This window comes from Myxine glutinosa, chromosome 5, assembly GCF_964187855.1.
Source record: "Myxine glutinosa chromosome 5, kmMyxGlut1.1, whole genome shotgun sequence".
In the NCBI taxonomy this organism is placed as follows: domain Eukaryota; kingdom Metazoa; phylum Chordata; class Myxini; order Myxiniformes; family Myxinidae; genus Myxine; species Myxine glutinosa.
This window is the reverse complement of record NC_136265.1, coordinates 134,571,829-134,596,945: the sequence shown is the minus strand read 5'-3', so window position 1 is coordinate 134,596,945 and position 25,117 is coordinate 134,571,829. Positions and strand designations below refer to the sequence as shown.

The 25,117-nt window shown below is 52.0% G+C and overlaps 1 protein-coding gene and 1 long non-coding RNA gene across 2 annotated transcripts in view; both read left to right on the top strand.

Annotated features, from left to right (window-relative positions):
* The first annotated feature begins 1,457 nt into the window (after positions 1-1,457).
* Positions 1,458-18,954, top strand: LOC137428241 (uncharacterized). The gene is made up of 3 exons (XR_010984671.1): positions 1,458-1,577; positions 2,017-2,185; positions 18,819-18,954. It is a non-coding gene; the product is annotated as an uncharacterized LOC137428241 (long non-coding RNA).
* Positions 18,955-19,474: 520 nt separating this feature from the next.
* Positions 19,475-25,117, top strand: part of LOC137428242 (uncharacterized) — a 65,756-nt gene continuing 60,113 nt past the window's right edge. The window contains exon 1 of the mRNA XM_078777211.1: positions 19,475-19,627. Coding sequence (XP_078633337.1) covers positions 19,617-19,627 — 11 coding nt within the window. The 5' untranslated portion in view covers positions 19,475-19,616. The remainder of the gene's footprint in view (positions 19,628-25,117) is intronic.

Sequence of the window (25,117 nt, the reverse complement as noted above, 5' to 3'; positions counted from 1 at the left end):
CTCTCGCTTCTTCTCGTTTCTGGACCTCCTTTTCTCGTTCCCTTCTGGTTCCTGCTTGTTGTGGAAGATGTGTCCTCTGATCTCTTCGCTCCTGCCCTTCCCGTTCTGGATGCCAAGGAGCGATTCTGCATGGACGGAGCCAGGCACGGCCGGAGGAGTGAGCTGCATGCGACCCGTTCGAGTCACGTTGAGGGCCGGTGGCACGCCAGCGGACGAGGCCGGGGCGAGCGAGTGGCTCGGTGGGGCCTAGTGGAGCGCGAACGGTGGACGGCGGCTTTTCTTCCCGCCAACACCAGTGCCGCGGCGGGCTTGCACGCTTGGGGTCTGGACGACGCCAACGAGCCTGACGATCCCCTGCACTCCTCAGCCAGACGAGATAAGTCCCCACGACAAACACAACGTTTATTTTAATTTATCCTCCCCATTTGTCTGTTGTTGAAGTCTGTGGGTAGGAACGCTCAGTAGGGGTTTTAGATATCGTCGCGTTCTTTGTTCTCGGGGTCCGGCAATAAAGCCGTGTTATTCTTGTACATTCAAAATCAGTGTTCGTGAGTTTAATTTCCTCCAGGTTTGAAGACTGCTGGGGACCACAGGTAAAATCTCCGCTTCTTCTTCTTCCTCTCCCTACTTCCCGCGCATATATAGTGGAGTCTGTGTTTGATTAACGCCTCAAATAACGCTCGATTTGCTATCCGTGATTCCCCAGTATTCACCGAGGGGAATTACATGACAGTATTTTACCTCAACAGCTTTAACAACCAAAATTTGTATTTGAAAGTATTTTTTATCATGGATAACCTCCTCACTCCCCCAAATCCACAATGGTATGGTCCATATATAAACTTGGTAGAGGGTTCCTCCTTCTGCCTCCCCATTTATTTATTTTTCTTTCCCTCTTCCTCATACTCTGTAGCCGCTGCTAACACAATCAGTTTGTTATGGTGAGGTTGTCACAAGAGGATCGAGTAAAACTGTAAGCGATGACCCAGACATCATTTGTTTGAGTATCACGATGGCATTGTTTCCATGGAGACCGCCATGTTGTTAAGCGGTGCTGAGCACTCCGTTCCGTTGGAGTTCGTGCTTGAGCGCTTTGTATCAAGCAAGCGATAAGCAAGCCGCTTGGTAACGGAACACACCCTCAGTAGTTTGGTTATGATTAGTACACCTCATCCCACTCTAGATGGGATCTTTAACGACCACCAATTGGGCTTTTGCATCCGTCGTGTCTTGAACTCGGGTTCCTTTTCCCTTTCCTTTTTTTCTCGATTTATTTATCGCTCTATTTGGGGTTTGTTAACAATTCACTTATTCATTCGTCATGCATTCATGTGCAGTACGTAACCACTGGTTTGCATCATTGCTGAGAGTGAGGCTGTGCTGTGTAGGTTGAATCACGGATTTGTAATCGGTTCATGGTGCCGGCGATAACTCGCCTTACTCTTCTTGAAAGACACCGTGGGATATTTAACAACGCAGTGCTTGCAGACGGCTCCTCCGGTGCTTGTCATTCACCCAAGGGACAGTGGACCCTTTGCATCTCCCAGCATGTGAAACACCAGGATGGCAGCTCTTAGGTGAGTGCACATACCTATATATAGATATATTCTGTTGCCCTTTCATATCTCCTAAAAAACATTATAACTTCCACTGTACTCGAAAAACCATCGTAATGCAGAGAGAGAGAGAGAGAGGGAGAGAGAGAGAGAGAGAGAGAGAGAGAGAGAGAGAGAGAGAGAGAGAGAGAGAGAGAGAGAGAGAGAGAGAGAGAGAGAGAGAGAGAGAGAGTAAATAAAGGGAAAATTGCTTTGCACCACTCTCTCCTACCATTACATCCATTAATGGATCGTGCATTTGCTTTTCTCATCCCCTGATTGCTTTCACAGAAGCAACAGTAGAATTGTTATGTTGAGCCATTGTCCGGGCTGATTTACAAATATTTGTGCTGCCTCTGCTGAATCTCTTGCAAAACAACGTCACAGGTGTTATATATGCGCATTACATGTGTGTGAGCAGATGTCGAACAAGTGAAACACTGTGACCTCCACATTCGAAACACTTGACCTTCGACCCCCAATTGACCTCCAGAGCTTTTGCACTGAGCTGTCTCCGAAAATTGATTGGATAATATTTGAAGGCTATAACGTCTCGCAACCTCTACCTGGACAGGCACGATAGCCTAGAGGTATGTGTCCTGCCCACGTTTGAATGTTCACCCAGCTGTAAACTCTCTCTTTCTCTGGTGTTTGGCATGTGGGTGCCATGCCTCTCTGGGGGCCTGTCTGCCGGCATTAGTTGCTGGACATTAAAGATCCCACCACGCTGTCTTTCATGAAAACTTGGCGAATTATCGCCGGCACTCTGAACAAATTAAAAAATTCCTGCTTGTCTGCGCTTAGCAGGTGGTCTGGTCTTGGATATACAGTGCATTCAGAAAGTATTCAGACCCCTTCACTTTTTTCACATTTTGTTATGTTGCAGCCTTATGCTGAAATCGTTTTAATTCATTTTTTCCCTCATCAATCTACACTCAATACCCCCATCATGACAAAGAGAAAATAGGATTTTAGAAAGTTTTGCAAATTTATTAAAAAGAAAAAACTGAAATATCACATTTACATAAGTATTCAGACCCTTTGCTATGACACTTGAAATTTAGCTCAGGTGCCTCCCATTTCTCTTGATCATCTTTGAGATGTTTCTACACCTTGATTGGAGTCCACCTGTGGTAAATTCAATTGATTGGACATGATTTGGAAAGGCACACACCTGTCTATATAAGGTCTCACAGCTGACAATGCATATCAGAGCAAAAACCAAGCCATGAGGTCGAAGGAACTGCCTGCAGAGCTCAGAGACAGGTGTTACGTGGTCCTCCCGGTAACTACCTGGTCTTGGTGACCCCCGGACCGTGGGAGGAACCCCGCCAGAAAGATATAGGATTTATACGCTTTCGTAACGCAATCAATATGAAAGACACAACAATTCAAGTCAATAAGAAACCCCCACACCAAGGATCCGGATTAATGGATAATATATTCCCAATCAACCAACAACACTCAACAATCAATCAACAATATTACTCAGATGGCCATCTCATATATTTCCCCCCTTTCCCCACTCACGACCCCTCAATAGTCACTGTCCCTCACAATGTCTCTGGGCCCCTCCAGACCAAGGTGAAGGTCGACTTCTCCGCACACGGGCGGTTGAACGGACCCCTGGCTGACGTGCTCCAAACGTGCACGTCACGTACCGGGAACAGCTGCTCCAGCGCACACCTCCTTGCAAAGCAAAGCGGGCAAAGCAAAGCGCGGCTCGCAAAGCGCGCGAGGCCCAAGGTGCGACCCGTACACGCCCTCGGAGGCGTCGAGGCGAACAGTGCCGGACGCTTGGTTCCTTCCAGGAAGCCACGGCAACCTGACACGTAACAGGCAATCACCCCGCGCAGGTAACTCCTCTCGCCAGACGGGCTTTTCAAACTCAGCATTCCCAACGCTAATCAATATTGTTGCGAATATGGAATTTGGCCTCCATATCCGCTTGTAAATATTCCCCTATTTTCCCCAATACTCCCCAACTATCCCCAATCCCCCATTCCCTAGTCCCATTGTCTGTAAACAACAATCAGTAGAGCCGACCTACCCCTTATTCCCCCATTAAATGTCGTGCCCAGGTCCACCGCACCACACGTAGACAACTTTCGGACATCTTGCTAGTTATTCTTAGTCTATGTCAGTTAAGGCCTCGTTTCCATTAATTATGACTCTTCGTTGCACCAGAATGTGATTATATGGCACCAGTAGTGAGTTTAGGACCTTTCCCATACCTCCTCCCATCTTCTTCCCCGTCTACAACAACAGAGGGGCACGGCGCTGCGCGGGGGGGAGTGTGCGTCCTCCCACCGGCTCGGTTAGCCGCCATCGACAATGCGCTCCAGACAACGCGCTCCAGACCATGCGCTCCACGGGGTTACCACAAAGGGGCTCCTTGTCAGCTCCTCGTCAAGGGCGGAGCCGGTAACCCCCCCGCACGCACCCAATGAGAAGCAACGTGCCGATTCCACGAGGCGGAGCTAACGAGCCGAGGGCGTGTCACTCCCCGCCGGATATACGCAGCCCCGCGCCGGATGTGACGTGAGATGCGCCCCCAGCTTGAGACGACAAGACGCCACCTCGAGCGCTGTGAAACCTCCTGCATCTACTGGACCGTACAGTACCATGTCCTTGAGCCAAGAGTGCACCTTGAGCCATCAATCCTGCCTTTCCTAGCCATCAATCCCCGTGTGAGTCAGCTTTGTCCCGTTTATCTGTCGTCTGTTGGGAATAATATAAGATTGTGTCTAAGTGCTTGTCTTTCTATGTTGTACCTCTCGTCCCTGTAATCTGACCTTCCGTAACGAATATAATCTCCTCCGGAGGTCTTGAGAACCGTATCCCTGGTGTCGTCATTTTAATCCCAGCCGTGTGTCTGTTCCGTCATTGACCTAGCATCGCGCGACTAGTCAACGTTCGGGTATAATATCGAGTATAATCTTGTGCAGACGTGGTCATCCCAAAACCGCTCGGTGAATAACATCCAAGCCACGTCAGTAACAATTGGTGTCGAGGAGTGGAATTCGAACCCGGGACTAAATTTATTAGGCCCAAATTTGTAACAAGTAGAATCGATTCGGAGCGCGTTTCCCGCGCGAAATTATAACGGCGAAATTTGAATTTGTTTTACGAAAATAAAAAAAAAACCGAATTTTGAAAGTCGCGCTATGGCGGGTCAAGACAGCTGGGGTCCGGTAAAGGAGAGTGAGGTAGGGTCGATCCAGGACCAAATTGAGGGACAAGAGGAGAGCGAAGCAGTGAGGGCGGCAGGTTCGCAAAATAGCGCCGTCACGCACGAAGTAGCGGGCGCGCAAAATGGCGCGCTCGCTCACGTGGTTGAAGGGTCCCAAAATAGCGGCGCCGCGGAGGGCGAGCCTGCGGTGGCGGCTGGGGACGCTGGGCAAACCGGGTTTGACCTCAGATTATTCTTGACCCAACTGAATGCAAAAATGGATAGGATGGAGGGCCAAATGGGGGTAATGAGGGACGAAGCGAGGGGTACCGGTGAGGGATTAGACAAGAAATTAGAGGGGTTAGACAATGGGATAGAAGGGGTGAAACATGGGTTAATGGGGGTAGAAAACAGAATGGCCGCTCAAGAGAATCAAATGGAAGGGATGCAAAAAGGGTTAGAGGGGTTAGAAAACACCATGGAAGGCAAATTGAGGGACATGAGGGACCAAGCGGAAAGGGAAGTTAACCAAATGGGGCAGCAGATAGAGGGGGTCAGAATGGGGGTAGAAGCCAAACTGGATGCTCACAGGGAGGAAATGGAGCAGATGAGGGTGGCATCTGGGCAGGAGATGCAAGTGATGGGAGAGGAGATCAGGAGAGGAGTGAGTGAGGAGGTCGGAGGAGTGCGCGAGGAGGTGAGGCACTGTAAGGCGCACATGGAGAAGGAGGTGAGAAAGGGGACGGTAAAGTTACAAGGGGGCATAGAGGTCCTGACGCAGGAGGTGGAACAGCTGACGGAGGGACAAAAAGGACTAACGGAGCAGGTTCAAAGGAACACTGCGGTATTAGGAGGGTTAAAAGTGACACAGAAAGAACTAAAAGACGACTTGATAGCGACGAAGAGGGAATGTCAGATGGTACGTGAGGGACTGACAACGAGGTTGGACGAGGTGGTAGAGGTAATGGAGACGAAGGACCGGCAGGTGAGGACGCACCTGGAAACGGTCAAGGTAGCCTTGGAGGACGAGCTTGAGGAGACGTACCAGGGAATGAAAGAGGTGAAGCAGAAACTAGAAGAAGTGGAAGAAGGGATGAGCGAAATTAAGAAGCGACGGAGAGGGGATAAGAAAGAAATAAAAGAGGAGATAAAAGAATTGGTCCAAAGTCTGTGTTTGGATCGTGATGATGTGCTCATTAACCGGATGAGGGATTCGCAGGTGATGGAGGAGAAGCGAAGAGGAAGAGGACCCGGTGTAAGTGGTGACCAATATGGTCGTGCGTATGATGCGCCAGGGGATTTAAGAAGCTTGGGGGTCGAGATGGACCCGGGTGTTCGTGAGAGGCCGTTGGTGAAGTGTGCGACAGGTCTGGTGTGCGAAAAAGGAGGTGTGCGAGAAAGTCCGACTCAGGGGTGTGTGAGGAAAAAGTGCGTGCCAAGGAGTAGCGAGGGTGCTGGCGAGAGCGAGTCGGTCGTAGCGCGTGTGCGAGGGAGCACATGGAAGCGCGGTGTGGTAAGTGTTACAGAGGGTGTAGCGGGAGAGTGTGCGCAAGGGTGTGCGCGAGAAAGGTGTGTGACGGACAGGTGCATGGGGAAAGAGTGCGCTGTCAAAGGCAAGGAAGAATGCACACCTGTGGTGAGTGTTACAGAGGGTGTGACGGGAGAGTGTGCGCAAGGGTGTGCACGAGAGAGGTGTGTAACGGACAGGTGCATGAGGAAAGAGTGCGCTGTCGGGAGTAAGGGCGAGTGCGTTGTCAGGAATGGAGGTGAAAGTAGTGAGAGTGACATGGAGCGTGAGTTAGTTGTGACAGGTGAGCGAGGATGTACACCTGGGATGGAAGGATGCACACCTGGAATGGTAGAGCGTGAGTGGGAATGCACGCTGGAGTTGGTGGTGAGGCACGTGGTTGGGTGTGCGAATGAGGGCACACCTGTGATTGTCACAGAGGAGGTGACCGAGGAGGGGGCGCGAAGCGGTGTATTGGTGAGGTGTGCGAGCAACGAATGTGTGCCAAAGTGTTCGGTGGTCAGGTGTGTGACCAAGGCTGTGAGTGGAATGGGTGTACCTGGGTGTGTAAGGAAAGGTACGAGGAGCATGGGCACGGCGGGATGTGTGAGCAAGGAACGGGCTGCGGGGTGTAAGCGTCCAGGTGAAGCATCGACGTTAGATGGGGTAGAGTTGAGAACGACTTATAGCCGAATCGGGCCCTCGGTGCGTGCTGGGCCTCGCTTTGAACGGCCGCGTCCGTGCTCCACTAGGCGGAGCGGGCGGCCCGATAGAAAGGGTCGTCATGGCGACCACTTTTTGTTGAGGCATTCCGGCAGGTCGAGATCGGGACATTGGATGGCTCCACGCCGAGGTGATGCGTGGGATCTCGGCCCGGGTAAGCCCCCGTCCCTGCACCGAGTGCCGGACGCATCCAGCCGCTGGCACAAAACAACCAGCATCCATTGCTTGGCTTTACGAAGCCTGGCTTTGGACAGGAATTGGCGCACCGAGAGGTATTAGTGAGTAGACTGGGTGATGAGGTTAGTGTTTTGGACCCAAAATTAGAGAAAAGCAAAATTTGATGATTGGCAAGGGATTGGCAGTAGTGATTGGCAGATGATGGGCAGTGATTGGCAAAACTTTTGATTTATTGAAATTTGATGTGCAAAATTGGTAGTGAGAGACCCCCGATGTGGTGGGATGGCATCCCTGCCACCCTTCCCATGTGGGGGGCAAAGGAGCAATAGCTTATGGGGTGTATGGCAGTGAAAACTAGCCCGGGTGGGTTAGGTTATATTGATAGGGCCCTAGAAGATGACATTAGGTAACGTTAAGTTTAGTTCGTGACTGATACCTGTAGTGGGGACGCAGGTAGATTAGTGTGGATAATAATGACGTGGGAGCGCAATAGTTAAAAGGGACGACTGGGAAGCGCAAGTTTCAGAAGGGAGTAGTTAGCTGAGATGATGCCGTGTGTGTGAGAATTGAACAGGTGTGATTGCACAGGTGTGCAACTGGACAGGTGTGTGGAGCAGTGTGTGAGAGTGAGTGTTGTGGATCAGCGCGAAGGCGCTTGGGGAGAGAAGGGTGCAGGTGGCACCAGGTGTGAGAGCACAGGTGTGCAAGTACAGGTGTGTGGAGAGAGTTGGAGTGAGTGGTACGGAGTGGTGTGCATGGTGCGAAGGTGTGGATGGGGGAAGAGTGGACCCCTTTCACGAGTACCCGGGGCGGGTAGTGTAAGTGTTAGGTAGAGGGTGCAGGTAAATTGTGGTTGGATATTGGCATTTGTGGTGCGGTTGCAGAATGGTATTGTGGATGGGTGCATTAGTGTTGTGGAAATGGCTGGGCGTGTAGCCTGTTAGTGTGTGTAGTTGGTTGGGCACTCCACCACTGTGAGGATGTCGGCCAGGTGAGGCCGCAGGTGGGCTCTGGGAGCCGGTAGAGTTGTGGATGGGACCCGAGGATCCGGAGGACGGACCCGGGTAGCCCAGTGCCAGAGAGGGCACCGAGTGGGGAGAGTGCCAGAGGGCCTTCCCCAGGTAGTTAGGTTAGGGCAAGGAGCAGGTAAGCTCGGAGGCAACTGCAGTGGTGGAGGTGTGCAGGTGGGTAGACCCACTGGGAGAGGTACACGCCGCAGCCCAGAAATTGTACGAGGGCACCGGGAGATGAATCGGGGGAGTGAGACCCCAAATTGAAGCGCACCACAGTTTGGCCAATGGGAATTGGTTTTTAGAACCCATAGTGTAAGAGGGCCAATGGTTTGGCCGGAGAAAGACCCCGGGTAGTGTAAAGTTGTTAAAGTCATTTAGGAAATAGTTAGGATTGATGAACCTGTCGCACCATACGCAGCCACTTACCTGTGGTGATGATGATGACTCCACACCTGTGTTTTCTTTGTTTTGTTGCAGGAAATGAGATTGCTGTGGATTTGTGAGACGCATCACGACGTGGATGAGACATTGGGGTGATTCCATCTCTCCCTCCCTAGGAGGGACTGATGATGAATTGGTAATGGCAAATTTTGATGAGAGTTGAAAATGGCAAATTTGATTGGTTAGGAGGGAGAGAAGACGAATTTGGTTTATGGGAGGAACGGGGAAGACAGTAGGGATGTTTGTTGATTTGTAAAGTAGATGTTTATGGGTAGTGTTGTGTTTTGTGGATGCAGTAAGGGGTAAGGGAGGGGCCCTGTAGGTTACCTGGTTGGGGGGGGGGGGCGTACGATAGGAACGTACCTGTCTCACCTGGTTCCCATGTGCCCCCAGTGTGCGTTACCTTATATTGCGTGCACTTTTGCGCCCTTACCACCTTACTCACTTGTTTCTTCTTTTGTCTCCCACCTCCGAGGATCTGGCTTTGGGGTAGAGAGAGAGGAGAGAGAGGTGCTGGCTGCGCAGTTGTGGGCCTGCACTTTCGCTGTTTGCTGCCGGGATCGATACACCATATGGACCGCAATGTTTGTGGCCACCCACAATGGACCGCAGTTCGTTTGCGGCCAAGCACCACCCGGGGATGGACCTATGGGTCAACGTGGCACCTATGCCAAACAGGTGAACCACTTATAGTTGACACCACTGAAGGACAAAATACAGAAATGGACGCGGTTGGCGCCTTTCTTTATTTTTGAAAAGAAGTAAGAAGGCCAAGTGCACCACACGAAGGCAAGACCAGCGGCAGAACATCGGCCGGCTGCGACACCACACAATGATTTATAAACACTTTATTGGTGCACCGGATGGTGCTCACTGTGTGATGGGGTGGTGCTTGATGCTTGGAAGGGGTGCTCTGCACGTTATTAAAGGCCGTCGGCCACAGAGCACTCGTGGGTTGGTGTATCGATGCTGGCAAGCGTGCTCTCTCTATGCATAACATCTGCATGTGTTCCTCCAAAAACAGGTCCTGGATCGTAGTGTAAATATCAGCGTAGTCCTGTGTAAATAATGCTCCCTACCGGCTGTATGTTTAGTTTGAGGATTCTTTCCGGATTCGGTTATCCTGTGGGTGTGTTTCTGTGAGGAGAAGGGTGCAACGTCGCAGGGGGACATATTTACTCATTTGTGAATATCTGTAAAACTGTCGCACTCAGGGTAGAGTTAATAGTAGAGGGAACTACATTGCGTGCCACACTAAAGTAGGTAAAAATTTATCGGGTCGGGACGCCCCGAGGGTCGAGAAGGGTGCAATGTTGCGAATATGGAATTTGGCCTCCATATCCGCTTGTAAATATTCCCCTATTTTCCCCAATACTCCCCAACTATCCCCAATCCCCCATTCCCTAGTCCCATTGTCTGTAAACAACAATCAGTAGGGCCGACCTTCCCCTTATTCCCCCATTAAATGTCGTGCCCAGGTCCACCGCACCACACGTAGACAACTTTCGGACATCTTGCTAGTTATTCTTAGTCTATGTCAGTTAAGGCCTCGTTTCCATTAATTATGACTCTTCGTTGCACCAGAATGTGATTATATGGCACCAGTAGTGAGTTTAGGACCTTTCCCATACCTCCTCCCATCTTCTTCCCCGTCTACAACAACAGAGGGGCACGGCGCTGCGCGGGGGGGAGTGTGCGTCCTCCCACCGGCTCGGTTAGCCGCCATCGACAATGCGCTCCAGACAACGCGCTCCAGACCATGCGCTCCACGGGGTTACCACAAAGGGGCTCCTTGTCAGCTCCTCGTCAAGGGCGGAGCCGGTAACCCCCCCGCACGCACCCAATGAGAAGCAACGTGCCGATTCCACGAGGCGGAGCTAACGAGCCGAGGGCGTGTCACTCCCCGCCGGATATACGCAGCCCCGCGCCGGATGTGACGTGAGATGCGCCCCCAGCTTGAGACGACAAGACGCCACCTCGAGCGCTGTGAAACCTCCTGCATCTACTGGACCGTACAGTACCCTGTCCTTGAGCCAAGAGTGCACCTTGAGCCATCGATCCTGCCTTTCCTAGCCATCAATCCCCGTGTGAGTCAGCTTTGTCCCGTTTATCTGTCGTCTGTTGGGAATAATATAAGATTGTGTCTAAGTGCTTGTCTTTCTATGTTGTACCTCTCGTCCCTGTAATCTGACCTTCCGTAACGAATATAATCTCCTCCGGAGGTCTTGAGAACCGTATCCCTGGTGTCGTCATTTTAATCCCAGCCGTGTGTCTGTTCCGTCATTGACCTAGCATCGCGCGACTAGTCAACGTTCGGGTATAATATCGAGTATAATCTTGTGCAGACGTTTACATAAGTATTCAGACCCTTTGCTATGACACTTGAAATTTAGCTCAGGTGCCTCCCATTTCTCTTGATCATCTTTGAGATGTTTCTACACCTTGATTGGAGTCCACCTGTGGTAAATTCAATTGATTGGACATGATTTGGAAAGGCACACACCTGTCTATATAAGGTCTCACAGCTGACAATGCATATCAGAGCAAAAACCAAGCCATGAGGTCGAAGGAACTGCCTGCAGAGCTCAGAGACAGGTGTTACGTGGTCCTCCCGGTAACTACCTGGTCTTGGTGACCCCCGGACCGTGGGAGGAACCCCGCCAGAAAGATATAGGATTTATACGCTTTCGTAACGCAATCAATATGAAAGACACAACAATTCAAGTCAATAAGAAACCCCCACACCAAGGATCCGGATTAATGGATAATATATTCCCAATCAATCAACAACACTCAACAATCAATCAACAATATTACTCAGATGGCCATCTCATATATTTCCCCCCTTTCCCCACTCACGACCCCTCAATAGTCACTGTCCCTCACAATGTCTCTGGGCCCCTCCAGACCAAGGTGAAGGTCGACTTCTCCGCACACGGGCGGTTGAACGGACCCCTGGCTGACGTGCTCCAAACGTGCACGTCACGTACCGGGAACAGCTGCTCCAGCGCACACCTCCTTGCAAAGCAAAGCGGGCAAAGCAAAGCGCGGCTCGCAAAGCGCGCGAGGCCCAAGGTGCGACCCGTACACGCCCTCGGAGGCGTCGAGGCGAACAGTGCCGGACGCTTGGTTCCTTCCAGGAAGCCACGGCAACCTGACACGTAACAGGCAATCACCCCGCGCAGGTAACTCCTCTCGCCAGACGGGCTTTTCAAACTCAGCGTTCCCAACGCTAATCAATATCGACACCGCTCATGTCGGAGCTGGGCGAGGAAGAAGAAGATGGCCGCTTCTCCAGGACCTCGTGTCTTTTTTTCTTCTTCCGGTTCACCATCCCGTTTCCGGTCTCCTGTTATCAGGAGCGCCTCTAACCATTTAACCACAACAACCTTTAATAGAATAAACATTAATAAGCAATGACCTGAATAGTAATTCACCTAAATCCGGAATCCGTAACACAGGATTGTGTTGAGGCACAGATCTGGGGAAGCCTACAAAAAAATTTCTCCTGCATTGAAGGTTCCCAAGAGCACAGTGGCCTCCATAATTCTTAAATGGAAGAAGTTTCGAACAACCAGGACTCTTCCGAGAGCTGGCCGCCCAGCCAAACTGAGCATTCGGGGAGAAGAGCCTTGATAAGAGAGGTGACCAAGAACCCGATGGTCACTCTGGCTGAGCTCCAGAGATCCTGTGTGGAGATGGGAGAAACTTCCAGAAGGACAACCATCACTGCAACACTCCACCGATCTGGGCTTTATGGCAGAGTGGCCAGACGGAAGCCTCTCCTCAGTAAAAGACACATGAAAGCCTGCTTGGAGTTTGCAAAAAAGCACCTAAAGGACTCTCAGACTGAGAAACAAGATTCTGTGGTCTGATGAAACCAAGATTGAACTGTTTGGCCTCAAGGCTAAGCGTCATGTCTGGAGGAAACCAGGCACCGCTCATCACCTGTCCATTACCATCCCAACCGTGAAGCATGGTGGTGGCAGCATCATGCTGTGAGGGTGTTTTTCAGCAGCAGGGACTGGGGGACTGGTCAGGGTTGAGGGAACAATTAACGGAGCAAAGTACAGAGATATCCTTAATGAAAACCTGAAAAAGAGCGCTCAGGACCTTAGACTGGGCCGAAGGTTCACCTTCCAACAGGACAATGACCCTAAGCACACAGCCAAGACAATGCAGGAGTGGCTTAGGGACAACTCTGTGAAGGTCCTTGAGTGGCCCAGCTAGAGCCCTGACTTGAACCCAATCGAACATCTCTGGAGAGACCTGAAAATGGTTGTCCACCGACGGTCCCCTTCCAACCTGACAGAGCTTGAGAGGATCTGCAGAGAAGAATCGCAGAAAATCCCCAAATCCAGGTGTGCAAAGCTTGTCGCGTCATACCCAAGAAGACTCGAGGCTGAAATCGCTGCCAAAGGTGCTTCAACTAGTACTGAGTTAAGGTTCTGAACACTTATGTCAATGTTATATTTCAGTTTTTTCTTTTTAATAAATTTGCAAAACTTTCTAAAATCCTGTTTTCTCTTTGTCATTATGGGGTATTAAGTGTAGATTGATGAGGGGAAAATTGATTGACACCAGGTTACACAACTAGCTATTCCAGCAGTTGCTGTCTCAGCTTCTACACGATAAACATATTGATGAGGTGGTTCACATGTTTCATGTGAATGATCTTTTTCAGATACGAAGGGCAACCAACACACCTGAGATACCTTGTCACCGGTTTTTGTGTCGGGAGCCTTAGGATGATGTCACACTCCTGTGGTATTACACTTAATCCATTGTGTTTATGGTAAAAACCTAACGTTCCCTAAACTATGGGGTTTTGTTTCCTAACGTTATCAAATTCAACAACCTCTTAAAAATACACTCGAGTAATTTCAGAAACATTCGCAAGCAAGACTGCTCCGTGTGGTATTTAGAATAGAGTAGATCTGAGCGAACGATCTATATGAAAGTAGCTACGAGTGTAGACGCGTATTCGTTTCTGACACAAGGACTGATTTCAACCGTACCTTCGGGAATAGGTGGCGCTGAAGGAACTGCGCTCCAACGCGAGTCGAAAGAATTGACGCGACCAAAGACGGAATTCGTCCGAGTTGCTTTATTGAAACAAAACAGCTCAGGTATTCTGACAAGCCCGTTTATCGGGCAGCAATATATATACACATTTATGTCGGGAAGTTTGCCCGGCAAAAGCTATACCGGGCATGCCCGGGTGTCAAGGGCGAGCCTTGGAAAGGCGAGTCTGAACCTGCTCGGGCGTGTTTGGCTGCGGCCTGGCAAGTCGAGGCTGGGCGTGCCCGGGCGCTCTGGACGAGCCCTGGAAAGGCAATAGCGGGCATGCCCGGACGCTCTGGGCGAGCCCTGGAAAGGCGATAGCGGGCATGCCCGGACGCTCTGGGCGAGCCCTGAAAAGGCGATAGCGGGCATGCCCGGATGCTCTGGGCGAGCCCTGGAAAGGCGAGAGTGGGCATGCCCGGGAAAGACGAGACCGGGCGTGCCCGGGAGGTTCGGGCGTGCCCGGGAACAGTGAGTCCGGGCATGCCCGGGAGAGGCGCGTCTGGCCGTGTTCTGGCCGGTGCAAGGCGATTGTGTGCATCCAGCGGTAACCGCTACACACGCCCCTCCAGAATCGACCTGCACCGGCAGGGTCAATTTAAGGGGGGTCCGGATGACCCGGCCGAAGCGACCCCTGGAGGGTCGTGGGGAGGGGTCCGACGTGGTGGTGGGTGGTCGAGCGGGGGGAACTGTGGACGGGGGGCGGCCTCGCCACGGAGGAAGGGCCAACCGTGGTGGTCGGTCGACGTCCATGTGCGCCGGTTTGAGGCGGTCCACAGAAATCCGGTCCGGCCGGCCGCCGAAGTCGACGATGAAAGACTTGTCGCCCCGTCGCAGGACCCGGAAGGGCCCGTCGTACGGCGGCCGGAGTGGCCCCCGGTGCGCGTCATGACGCACAAAGATGTACTCCGCTGTGCGAAGCGCCGGGGGGACGTAGGACTGGGGGCCACCGTGGCGGGACGTCGGCACGGTGGCAAATCGTCGGGCGGCCTCCTGGAGGTCCGAGCGCTGGCGAGCGGCGGACCAGGGACTGGTAGCGTCGGGCACGAATTCGCCCGGGACGCGGAGCGGCTGGCCGTAGATGAGCTCGGCGGCGGACGCCTGGAGGTCTTCCTTGGGGGCCGTGCGAAGGCCCAAAAGGACCCACGGCAGCCGGTCGGCCCAACCGTCGTCCTGAAGGCCGGCCATGAGTGCGGTCTTCATGGAGCGGTGAAACCGCTCGCACAACCCGTTGGCTTGGGGGTGGTAGGCCGTGGTGCGGTGCAGCGTGACCCCCAACGAACGGGCGACCGCGCCCCAAAGCTCAGACGTGAACTGTGGGCCGCGGTCGGACGAGATGTCCGCTGGTGCGCCGAAGCGCGCGACCCAGGTGGCGATGAACGCCTGCGCCACGTCGGCGGTGGTGGTGGAGGCGAGGGGCACGGCCTCCGGCCACCTGGTGGTCCTGTCCACCATGGTGAGCAGGTGGGTGAACCCCCGCGAGGGGGGCAGGGGACCCACCAGGTCCACGTGGACGTGGTCGAAACACCGTTCAGGCACGGCGAAAGGTGCCAGCGGGGCCTGGGTGTGGCGGTGGACCTTGACCCGCTGGCAGGCCGTGCAGGCGTTGGCCCAGTCGCGGATGTTTCGTCGAAGGCCGTGCCAGACGAAACGCGCCGACACCAGCTTCTGAGAAGCTTTCCGGCCCGGGTGAGAAAGGCCGTGGATGGAGGCGAAGATGCGGCGCTGCCAGGAAACGGGCACGATGGGGCGAGGCTAGCCCTGGGAGACGTCACAGAGCAGGACGGTGCCCGCGAAGGGAATGTCGGCCAGGCGGAGGCCCGTGTCCGCCGCACGGAGTGCCTGCACCGAGGCGTCGGTGGTCTGGTCGGCCGCCATGAGCGCGAAGTCCACGCCGAGGTGGACCGCGTTCGCGCTGGCCCGAGAAAGACAGTCGGCCACGGCGTTGTCTTTGCCGGCGACGTGCCGGATGTCCGTGGTGAACTCCGACACGGCGGAGAGGTGGCGCTGCTGGCGGGCCGACCACGGCTCCGTGACCTTAGCCATTGCGTAGACCAACGGCTTGTGGTCGACGAAAGCCGTGAACGGGCGGCCCTCCAGGAGGTGTCGGAAATGGCGAACGGCCAGGAATAGCCCGAGCAGCTCGCGGTCGAACGTGCTGTAGTTTAACTCGTTCGGCCGGAGTTGCCGGCTGAAAAAAGCGACTGGCTGCCAAACCCCGTCCACCCATTGCTCATGGACGGCGCCCACCGCGTAGTTGGAGGCGTCCGTAGTGAGGGCGATGGGCGCGTTGAGCACCGGGTGAGCCAGCAGCGTTGCGTCGGCGAGGGCCCGTTTGGCGCTGGCGAAGGCCGCGTCCATGGCCGCGGACCAAACAATGTCATGCTTGGCCGGCTTGCCCCGGAGGGCCTCGTAAAGGGGCCGCATGAGCTGAGCAGCGCGGGGCACGAATCGGTGATAAAAATTCACCATGCCGAGGAACTCTTGGAGGGCCTTGATGGAACGGGGACGCGGGAACGTGGTGATGGCCTCGACCTTGGTCGGCAGCGGCACAGCCCCGGTCTTGGTGATGCGGTGGCCCAAAGAGTCAACGGTCGTCGTGCCGAAGTGGCATTTGACCGGGTTGACAATTAAGCCGTGCTCGCTGAGGCGACCGAACAGTGTTCGGAGGTGGAGGAGGTGCTCGGCGCGGAACGTGCTGGCGACGAGGATATCGTCCAGATAGACGAAAAGAAACGGCAGGTCGCGCAGCACGCCGTCCATCAAGCGCTGGAACGCCTGGGCTGCGTTCTTGAGGCCAAACGGCATCTGCAAAAACTCGAACAGGCCGAACGGCGTGATGACGGCCGTCTTCGGGACGTCGGCAGCCCGGACAGGTACCTGGTGGTAGCCCCGTATCAGGTCAATTTTCGAAAAGATGACCCGTCCCGCCAAACGGGCGGAAAAGTCCTGAATATGCGGGATCGGGTACCTGTCAGGGGTGGTAGCGTCGTTGAAACGGCGGTAGTCACCACACGGGCACCATCCACCCCCCGGCTTTGGCACGATGTGCAGTGGCGAGGCCCACGCGCTATCGGAGCGCCGCACGATGCCGAGGTGCTCCAACGCGTCGAACTCGGCCTTCGCCACGGCGAGCTTGGCCGGGTCGAGGCGGCGGGCCCTGGCGTAGACCGGCGGGCCCGTAGTGGGTATGTGGTGCTCGATCCCGTGCCGCACCGCGACGGCCGAAAACGTCGGCCGCGTGAGGGCCGGGAATTCCGCGAGCAGGCGAGCGAACTCGTTCGCTGCCGGGAGGGCACACGCCAGTTCGGTCGGCGCGGAGCTGCTCATCGTGCACGCCAGGGAGCTGAAGGTCTCGGCGTTGACAAGGCGACGACGTTTGACGTCGACCAGCAGCCCGTGCGCGCAGAGGAAGTCGGCGCCCAGCAAAGCCATGGGGATGCAGGCGGTCACAAAAGTCCATTGAAAACGCTGGCTGCCGAAGCAGAGGGTGACGACGCGTGGGCCGAAAGTGCGTATGGCCGAGCCATTAGCAGCGACCAAAGAGGGGCCGCAAACGGCGTCCCGCCTGTCCTGCTCGGAGGCGGGTATGACGCTCAGTTGGGCGCCGGTGTCACACAGGAAACGCCGCCCAGACGCTTTGTCCCGAATAAACAGCAAGTTGCCCGAGTGGCCGGCGCTCATGGCTGGGAATGAACGCCGGCCCGGCCGTTTCCCGACCTGCGGAAAGTGCATGGGGGCCGGCACGTCCGAGCCTTGTGTCCGAACCTGGCGTGGTAATAACACAACGCCCGGTCAGGTGGAGGCCCCGGCCGTCGTGTCGGAAGCGGGCAGTGTGGCGTGGCGGCCGCCAGTTGCACCGGCAGTTCGGCCTCCAACCGCGCAGGGCGCTCGGGTGTCGTGGGCGTCGCCTCAGACGGCAGCGGGCTCCAGGTAACCGCGCCGATGTGCTGGCCCGCCGAGGAGATCTTATCGGCTTCCCTGGCGAGGGCGCGGGAATCCGTGATCAACGTGCCAGCCAGGGCGAAGCGTACCGGGTGAGGCAGCTGGCGAAGGAACAGCTCGCGGAACAGAAAATCCGGAGAGTGCTCACCGAGCAACGAGAGCATATAGTCCATGCGCTCGGACGGGCGCGTGTCGCCGAGCTCGGGCAGAGCGAGCAGGCGCCGTGCGCGTGCTGCCGGTGAGAGGGCGAAAGCGTCGAGGAGGAGTGTCTTCAGCGCGTCGTATTTGTCAGCAGCCGGCGGGTGCTCGAGGAGGCTCAAGGCGCGGGCCGCGGTGGCGGAACCGAGCGCCGCCACAACATGATGGAAGCGGGTGTCGTCCGCGGTGATGCCTCGCAGGGCGAACTGAGAGTCCGCCTGAGCGAACCAAACAGCCGCGTGAGCCTCCCAGAAGGTAGGCAGTTTAAGCGTCACTGCCGTATCCATGTCGGTAGGTCACCAATGAAGGAACTGCGCTCCAACGCGAGTCGAAAGAATTGACGCTACCAAAGACGGAATTCATCCGAGTTGCTTCATTGAAACAAAACAGCTCAGGTATTCTGACAAGCCCGTTTATCGGGCAGCAATATATATACACATTTATGTCGGGAAGTTTGCCCGGCAAAAGCTATACCGGGCATGCCCAGGTGTCAAGGGCGAGCCTTGGAAAGGCGAGTCTGGACCTGCCCGGGCGTGTTTGGCTGCGGCCTGGCAAGTCGAGGCTGGGCGTGCCCAGGCGCTCTGGACGAGCCCTGGAAAGGCGATAGCGGGCATGCGCGGACGCTCTGGGCGAGCCCTGGAAAGGCGATAGCGGGCATGCCCGGACGCTCTGGGCGAGCCCTGAAAAGGCGATAGCGGGCATGCCCGGACGCTCTAGGCGAGCCCTGGAAAGGCGAGAGCGGGCATGCCCGGGAAAGACGAGACCGGGCGTGCCCGGGAGGTTCGGGCGTGCCCGGGAACAGTGAGTCCGGGCATGCCCGGGAGAGGCGCGTCTGGCCGTGTTCTGGCCGGTGCAAGGCGATTGTGTGCATCCAGCGGTAACCGCTACAGCGCAAACCTTTCCAGTGGATACTCGTGGAAGAGCTGCAATACTAACCGACCTTTTGTACACCTCTTCTTCCCCTGCCCCCAAATTTAAAGCAGCCATGTCCCGAGACGAAGTTGGAAAACTTTTCCACCCAATGTCCAACTCATCCCTCACGTCTAGTGCCGGGACGGTGCTTCCTCCTGAGTACGAGTACACGTTTGAGCAGGTGTCCTTTGAGGGTCTGCAAGCAAGCCCCTGTAAGTCGCATATGCACCGGGCATGTCCGTACAAATGCACAATGACAATGTTCAAATGGTATTGTGTACAAAAGATTGGGGATTTGTACTGGGTATGTACGTACCAGGGTGCGCAAACGGTTATCGGAATCAGGTAACCCGCAATATCCGAGAAGCACCAACGCTTTAGTTAAAAAAAAAATTTATAAGCTTAAAAAACTAGTAATAAAAGAACTTGTGTTAACTAATGACGTATAAATATATTTTTTTCAAAAAAAATGAAACCTTCGTGTTTCTTGACCCTTACCTGTACATGACGTCACAATAGTCAGATTGGAGTTTGATTGTTGAACAGCTTTAGATACCTTAGTTTTCTATCACAGTTTTTTTTTCAGATTTCAGAGTGGATTTGGTATTTTGACAAGGAACCGCGAAAGCGTTTGTACCTTCTCGGACATGCGCAACGTCATTGAGGCTTTCGGTCGACGGTTTGGCGTTGACCTTGTGCCACGTGACCATGTCATCCATAGAGACGGTGAAGACCTTTTCGTGCTTGCGATGACGTTGCTGATCAACCGGGATCCCGAAGACCCCGCACAAGCCTCCTCATTGCACCGAGTGCCAAGGCGTCGGAGTGGACCCGCCTGAGTCATAGGTAGACCGAGGACATCACCGAGAATGGTTCACAGGTATTTGTGCTCAACATTTTGCGGGTCAAAGAGAGCTGGATGGATCGTGTGAGAATTGCAGAAAACATCTTTTCTGGTTCAAAAACCAGAGACACTCTCATTCAGTCATGTGAAAAAGTAAGTACACCCCATGTAAAGTTTTGACTTTTTCAACACATTTCAACATACAGCTATTTGATCTTCATTTCAACAATATTGACAGATAAAGGTGATATAATATAACAAATATCATGAAACATTTACATTTTGTAGTCCATTGTATAATTTAAATAAACATAAATGCAAATTTCGCATGTGGAAAAAGTAAGTACACCCCTACATTTATCACTACTTCAAATACCTAAAATTAGAATCAGCTGCACCAGCTCAGGTGCAAATGATTAGAACATCATCAGAGAGGATCTTGGAGGAACCCGTCTTATTTAAACCTCAGACATTTCGTTTGTTTTGCTCTTTGTTGTTGAAGTGTGCGGCGTCACCATGCTTAGATCAAAAGAGCTCTCTGAAGCCTTCAGAAAGAAGGTTGGAGATGCCTACGAGTCTGGGAAGGGATTTAAAAAGATCTCCAAACAATTTGAAATCAAATCATTCGACTGTACGGAAGATCATCTACAAGTGGAGAAGATTCCAAACAACTGCCAACTTGTTCAGGCCAGGCCGCCCCAGAAAGTTCAGCCCGAGAGCAGACCGCAAGATGCTGAAAGAAGTCTCTAAGAACCCCAGAATGTCATCACGGGACCGACAGGTAGCTCTTGCCACTGTTGATGTCAAAGTGCACGAGTCTACCATTAGAAAGAGGCTGAACAAATTTGATCTACATGGCAGGTGTGCCAGGAGGAAACCTTTGCTGTCCAGAAAGAACATCAGGGCAAGACTAAAGTTTGCCAATGAACACCTCGGCAAACACCAGCACTTCTGGAACAATGTGCTCTGAACAGATGAGTCAAAGGTAGAGGTATTTGGCCACAGTACCAGAAGACATGTTTGGCGAAAATCAAAGACAGCATTTGACCACAAGAACCTGATACCAACTGTAAAGCATGGTGGTGGAAATATTATGGTTTGGGGCAGCTTTGCTGCATCAGGGCCTGGGCAGCTCACCATCATAGAATCCACTATGAATTCTTCATTGTACCAGAAGGTGCCTGAGGATAATGTGAGGCCATCTGTCGGAAAGGTGAAGCTCAACCGAAGGTGGACCTTGCAACATGACAATGACCCTAAACATCTATCTATAATTCCAGTAATCTCTGTGTGTATGTATGTATGTATGTATGTATGTATGTCTGTATGTCTGTGACCGCTGTTTCTCGACAACCACGGGTTCGATATACTTGAAACTTGCCAGGTATATTGCTGGGGACCCGAGGATGTGCCTTTTCAAGGTTTCATATTAATCGGACAAGTAGTTACCGAGCTATGTCCAAAAAACGATTCAACCAATCAGAGAGCAGCGAGCTATCACGTGTGCCGAACGTGCCGAACAGACTCTGCCTCGGACGGCACATTTGAGAGCGTATTCATTTATTTCACGTTGGCAAACTATGTTGCCGCTATGTTGGCGTTAAACTATGTTTTAAAACTAATTAAAACTAATTTGCGATTCTTTCGCTTTCCTGCGCGTTTGTGCACGTTATGGCGATTTCTTTACCAAACTCCGCAAGCCGTTCGCTTTGGGCCAAACCATTTCATGTAAATAGAGGGGGGGGGGATTGTCACCGTACTCGCAAGCCGTTCGCTTTGGACCAAACCATTTCATGTAAATAGAGGGGGGGGATTGTCACCGTACTCGCAAGCCGTTCGCTTTGGACCAAACCATTTCATGTAAATAGAGGGGGGGGGGGGATATAATTTTAGATATATATATAGTACGGGCATGCCCTAGTACCAGTAAATCCACCAAGGAATGGCTGAAAAGAAATAAATGGAGGGTTCTGGAATGGCCAAGTCAAAGCCCGGATCTAAATCCCATCGAGATGTTGTGGGGGGATTTGAAACGAGCTGTGCATGCAAGAAACCCCTCAAGCATCGCACAGCTGAAAGAATTCTGCATGGAGGAGTGGGCAAAAATTTCTCCCAATCGATGTCAGAGCCTGGTAGACAGTTATAAGAAACGCCTACTTGAGGTTGTTTCTGCCAAAGGGGGCAATACCACCTATAAGACCCAAGGGTGTACTTACTCTTTCCACATGCGAAATTTGCATTTATGTTTATTTAAATTACTAGGGCATGCCCGTACTATATCTATATCTAAAATTATATCCCCCCCCTCTATTTACATGAAATGGTTTGGTCCAAAGCGAACGGCTTGCGAGTGGTGACAATCCCCCCCCTCTATTTACATGCAATGGTTTGGTCCAAAGCGAACGGCTTCCGGAGTTTGGTAAAGAAATCGCCATCGCGTGCACAAACGCGCAGGAAAGCGAATGAATCGCAAATTCGTTTTTATTAGTTGTAAAACATAGTTTAACGCCAACATAGTTTGCAAACGTGAAATAAATGAATACGCTCTCAAATGTGCCATCCGAGGCAGAGTGTGCCCGCCACGTTCGGCACACGCGATAGTTCGCTGCTCTCTGATTGGTTGAATCGTTTTTTGGACATAGCTCGGTAAGTAATTGTCCGATTAATATGAAACCTTGAAAAGGCACATCCTCGGGTCCCCAGCAATATACCTGGCAAGTTAAAAGTATATCGGACCCGTGGTTGTCGAGAAACAGCGGTCACAGACAAACGTACAAACGTACAGACAGAGATTACTGGAATTATAGATAGATACAATGGACTACAAAATGTAAATGTTTCATGATATTTGTTGTATTATATCACCTTTATCTATCAATATTGTTGAAATGAAGATCAAAGAGCCGTATGTTGAAATTGGTTGAAAAAGTCAAAACTTTTCATGGGGTGTACTTACTTTTTCACGTGACTGTAGTCATCATCAATCTACCAGACCCTTTACGCAGGGTTGGTGCCACCGAGTCCTGGCAAAGGTTGTGCTGGATGGTTTGCCATTGCCTTCCCAGCAGCCGGTCTAAGCAGGAATCTGTAATTTGGTTCGGGTGCCGGCGATAACTCGCCTTGTCTTTGTTTTAGAACATCGTGGGTTCTTTGACGTCCACCAATGACCTGTGTTGGCAGACTGGTCCAACGACATGATGTCTTTACACATTCGGAGTACACATTCATGCCTTGCCTTGCATGAGAGACACCAGGATGGCAGTTTAAAGCTGGGTTTGGATACGAAGACAAGTGTGTCTATCCTCCAAGCTCCAGAGCCACACTAAAGTATGCAAAAAAAAACAGCATCATGGAGCGCGACGTCCTTCGGAGGAGATCTTCAGCTGGCAGGACGATTTTACCTGTGAAAGTTAAATGATCCTATGGTGCGTTTTGGGGTCAATGCCTAGGCCAACTTGTCCGTATATATCTGGACACCATGGTGGGAGACATTGTTTCAGCAGCCGAATTTTGTCCTGCGGTGTGTGGGATTCGATAAATATTTGGGATTCATAATTGGATCGTGGTCAAACTTGCTTCAGCCCAGTATGGTTATTGGAATCACCTCCACCACCGAAGGTGGGCGGAGCTTTTACTTTCACTCCTGTTTGTCTGTCTGTCTGTTTTTCAGTGTGCACGATATCTCAAAAGGTTATGGACACATTCAGACGAAACTTGGTGGACAGGTTGGGTGTCCAAGACAAGGACAAATTCATTCAAGTTTGCTGAAGATCTGAATACGGATCCGGATATGAGAATTTTTAAATGTATTTTTAAATGATTCTTCATCATTGAAAGATAGGGTCAAAAACGATTTATCTACTATAAAAGAGAGCCGTTGGTCTGTCTGTCTGTGTGTGCGTCGCCATTTTTCTCAGAGATGGGTGAACGGATCTTCGTCAAACTTTCAGAGGTTCATTAGTGAGTGTCTGGGAGTGTTTTAGGGAAGGAAAAAAAAAAATTGAAAAAAAACATTTTAAAAAGTTCGTTTTTTGGGATTTTTAAAAATCACTCTATAGTACCAAAGCCTTTTTGATTAATGACAGTTATAATTATATACCAGTACACATTCACATAAATAAATACGAAACAATTCGCAAACATTTAAACAAATGAATCACACCATTCCGGAAGTGTACGAAGTTGGTGGGAAGACTTCTTCTTCTTTTTCTTAGTTTATCGATTGTTATTTATAGTATTTATTATTTATTATTCCTGATTTGACATTTGTGATGGATTCTGATTTGGATGTAATTGCTTTTCTATAATATTTTCCCTCATTTCAAACACGTTAATGTTTCTTTTTCGAATGAGCAACACCGGGTACTCCAGCTATAAACGCTTTTATACTTTATTCGGGGTACAAATACAAATACAAATACAACTTTGTCTGGAGGGTAACATAGGCTCTGTGGTCACGGCCTCATTCGGGGGTGTGGGGGACCGGGAGAGGGGCGTAAATTATTAATGTAAATGTGTACCGTGTAGCACCACCTGGTGTTGGTAGCAGAGAGTATTACAATTTCCTTTTTTACCTGGGAATTCCTTTACCTTTTTTTTTTTACCATCGTCCACTAAGGTTATAAAGAACTCTTTGCAGGGGAAATTTTTTACAACTTCCCGACCCCCCCTCTCCCTCAAAACGAAGGGGCCTGTCAAAGACACCCCCCCCCCCCAAAAGATGTATATGTAGTATATTGTTACGGACGCGGTTAAGATGTTATTTTGACCGAGCGGTGGTGTATTACCGCGACCGAACAGTTATTCCCCGACTAATACCCGATTTGCCCCAAACTTTGGCCAGATCGCGCCACCGCTATTCAATCGGGAAAACTCTAAAGCGACCGAATGCAAAGAGGAAAACGAAGGCAAAGAAAGGTTTGGAAATACTACTAAATTTATTTACTATTTACACACATAAGCAAAAAGACAGCAGTCACGTTTATTTACAAGCACATGAGACGCAGGTGACACAGTGAAAATACTAGCTTATATAGACTTATTGTTACTACCCAGGGACAAGACAAAAGACAGACTACGAGCACACTTACACGGGCAATGATGATAGGGCTGGCGGGAGATGGATGGCTGGCGGGATAGGGAGGTCCAACTAGTCCTGCCCCGATCGACTCGTTGGGCAGCCGCCGCCCCTTCGCGGCCCTGCTCCAAACTGCCGTCCAGGCCTCACGCTGCTGTGGCTGCAGTTGCGGTGGCTCGATCTGCAGCTCAACTCTGGACTTCTCTCGCAGTTTCGGTGGCTCGATCTGCAGCTCAACTCTGGACTTCTCTCGCAGTTTCGGTGGCTCGATCTGCAGCTCAACTCTGGACTTCTCTCACAGTTTCGGTAAAAGCTCATCATCTCCTTTTGGAAACGCCCTGCCATGGGTTATATAGGCCCCACCCCTCAACCTTCGCGAACCTCCTCGATGTTTCTCTCCACACCCTCTCCAAGTCCAACCCCTTGTTCGTGGTTGGTTGAGTGGGGCT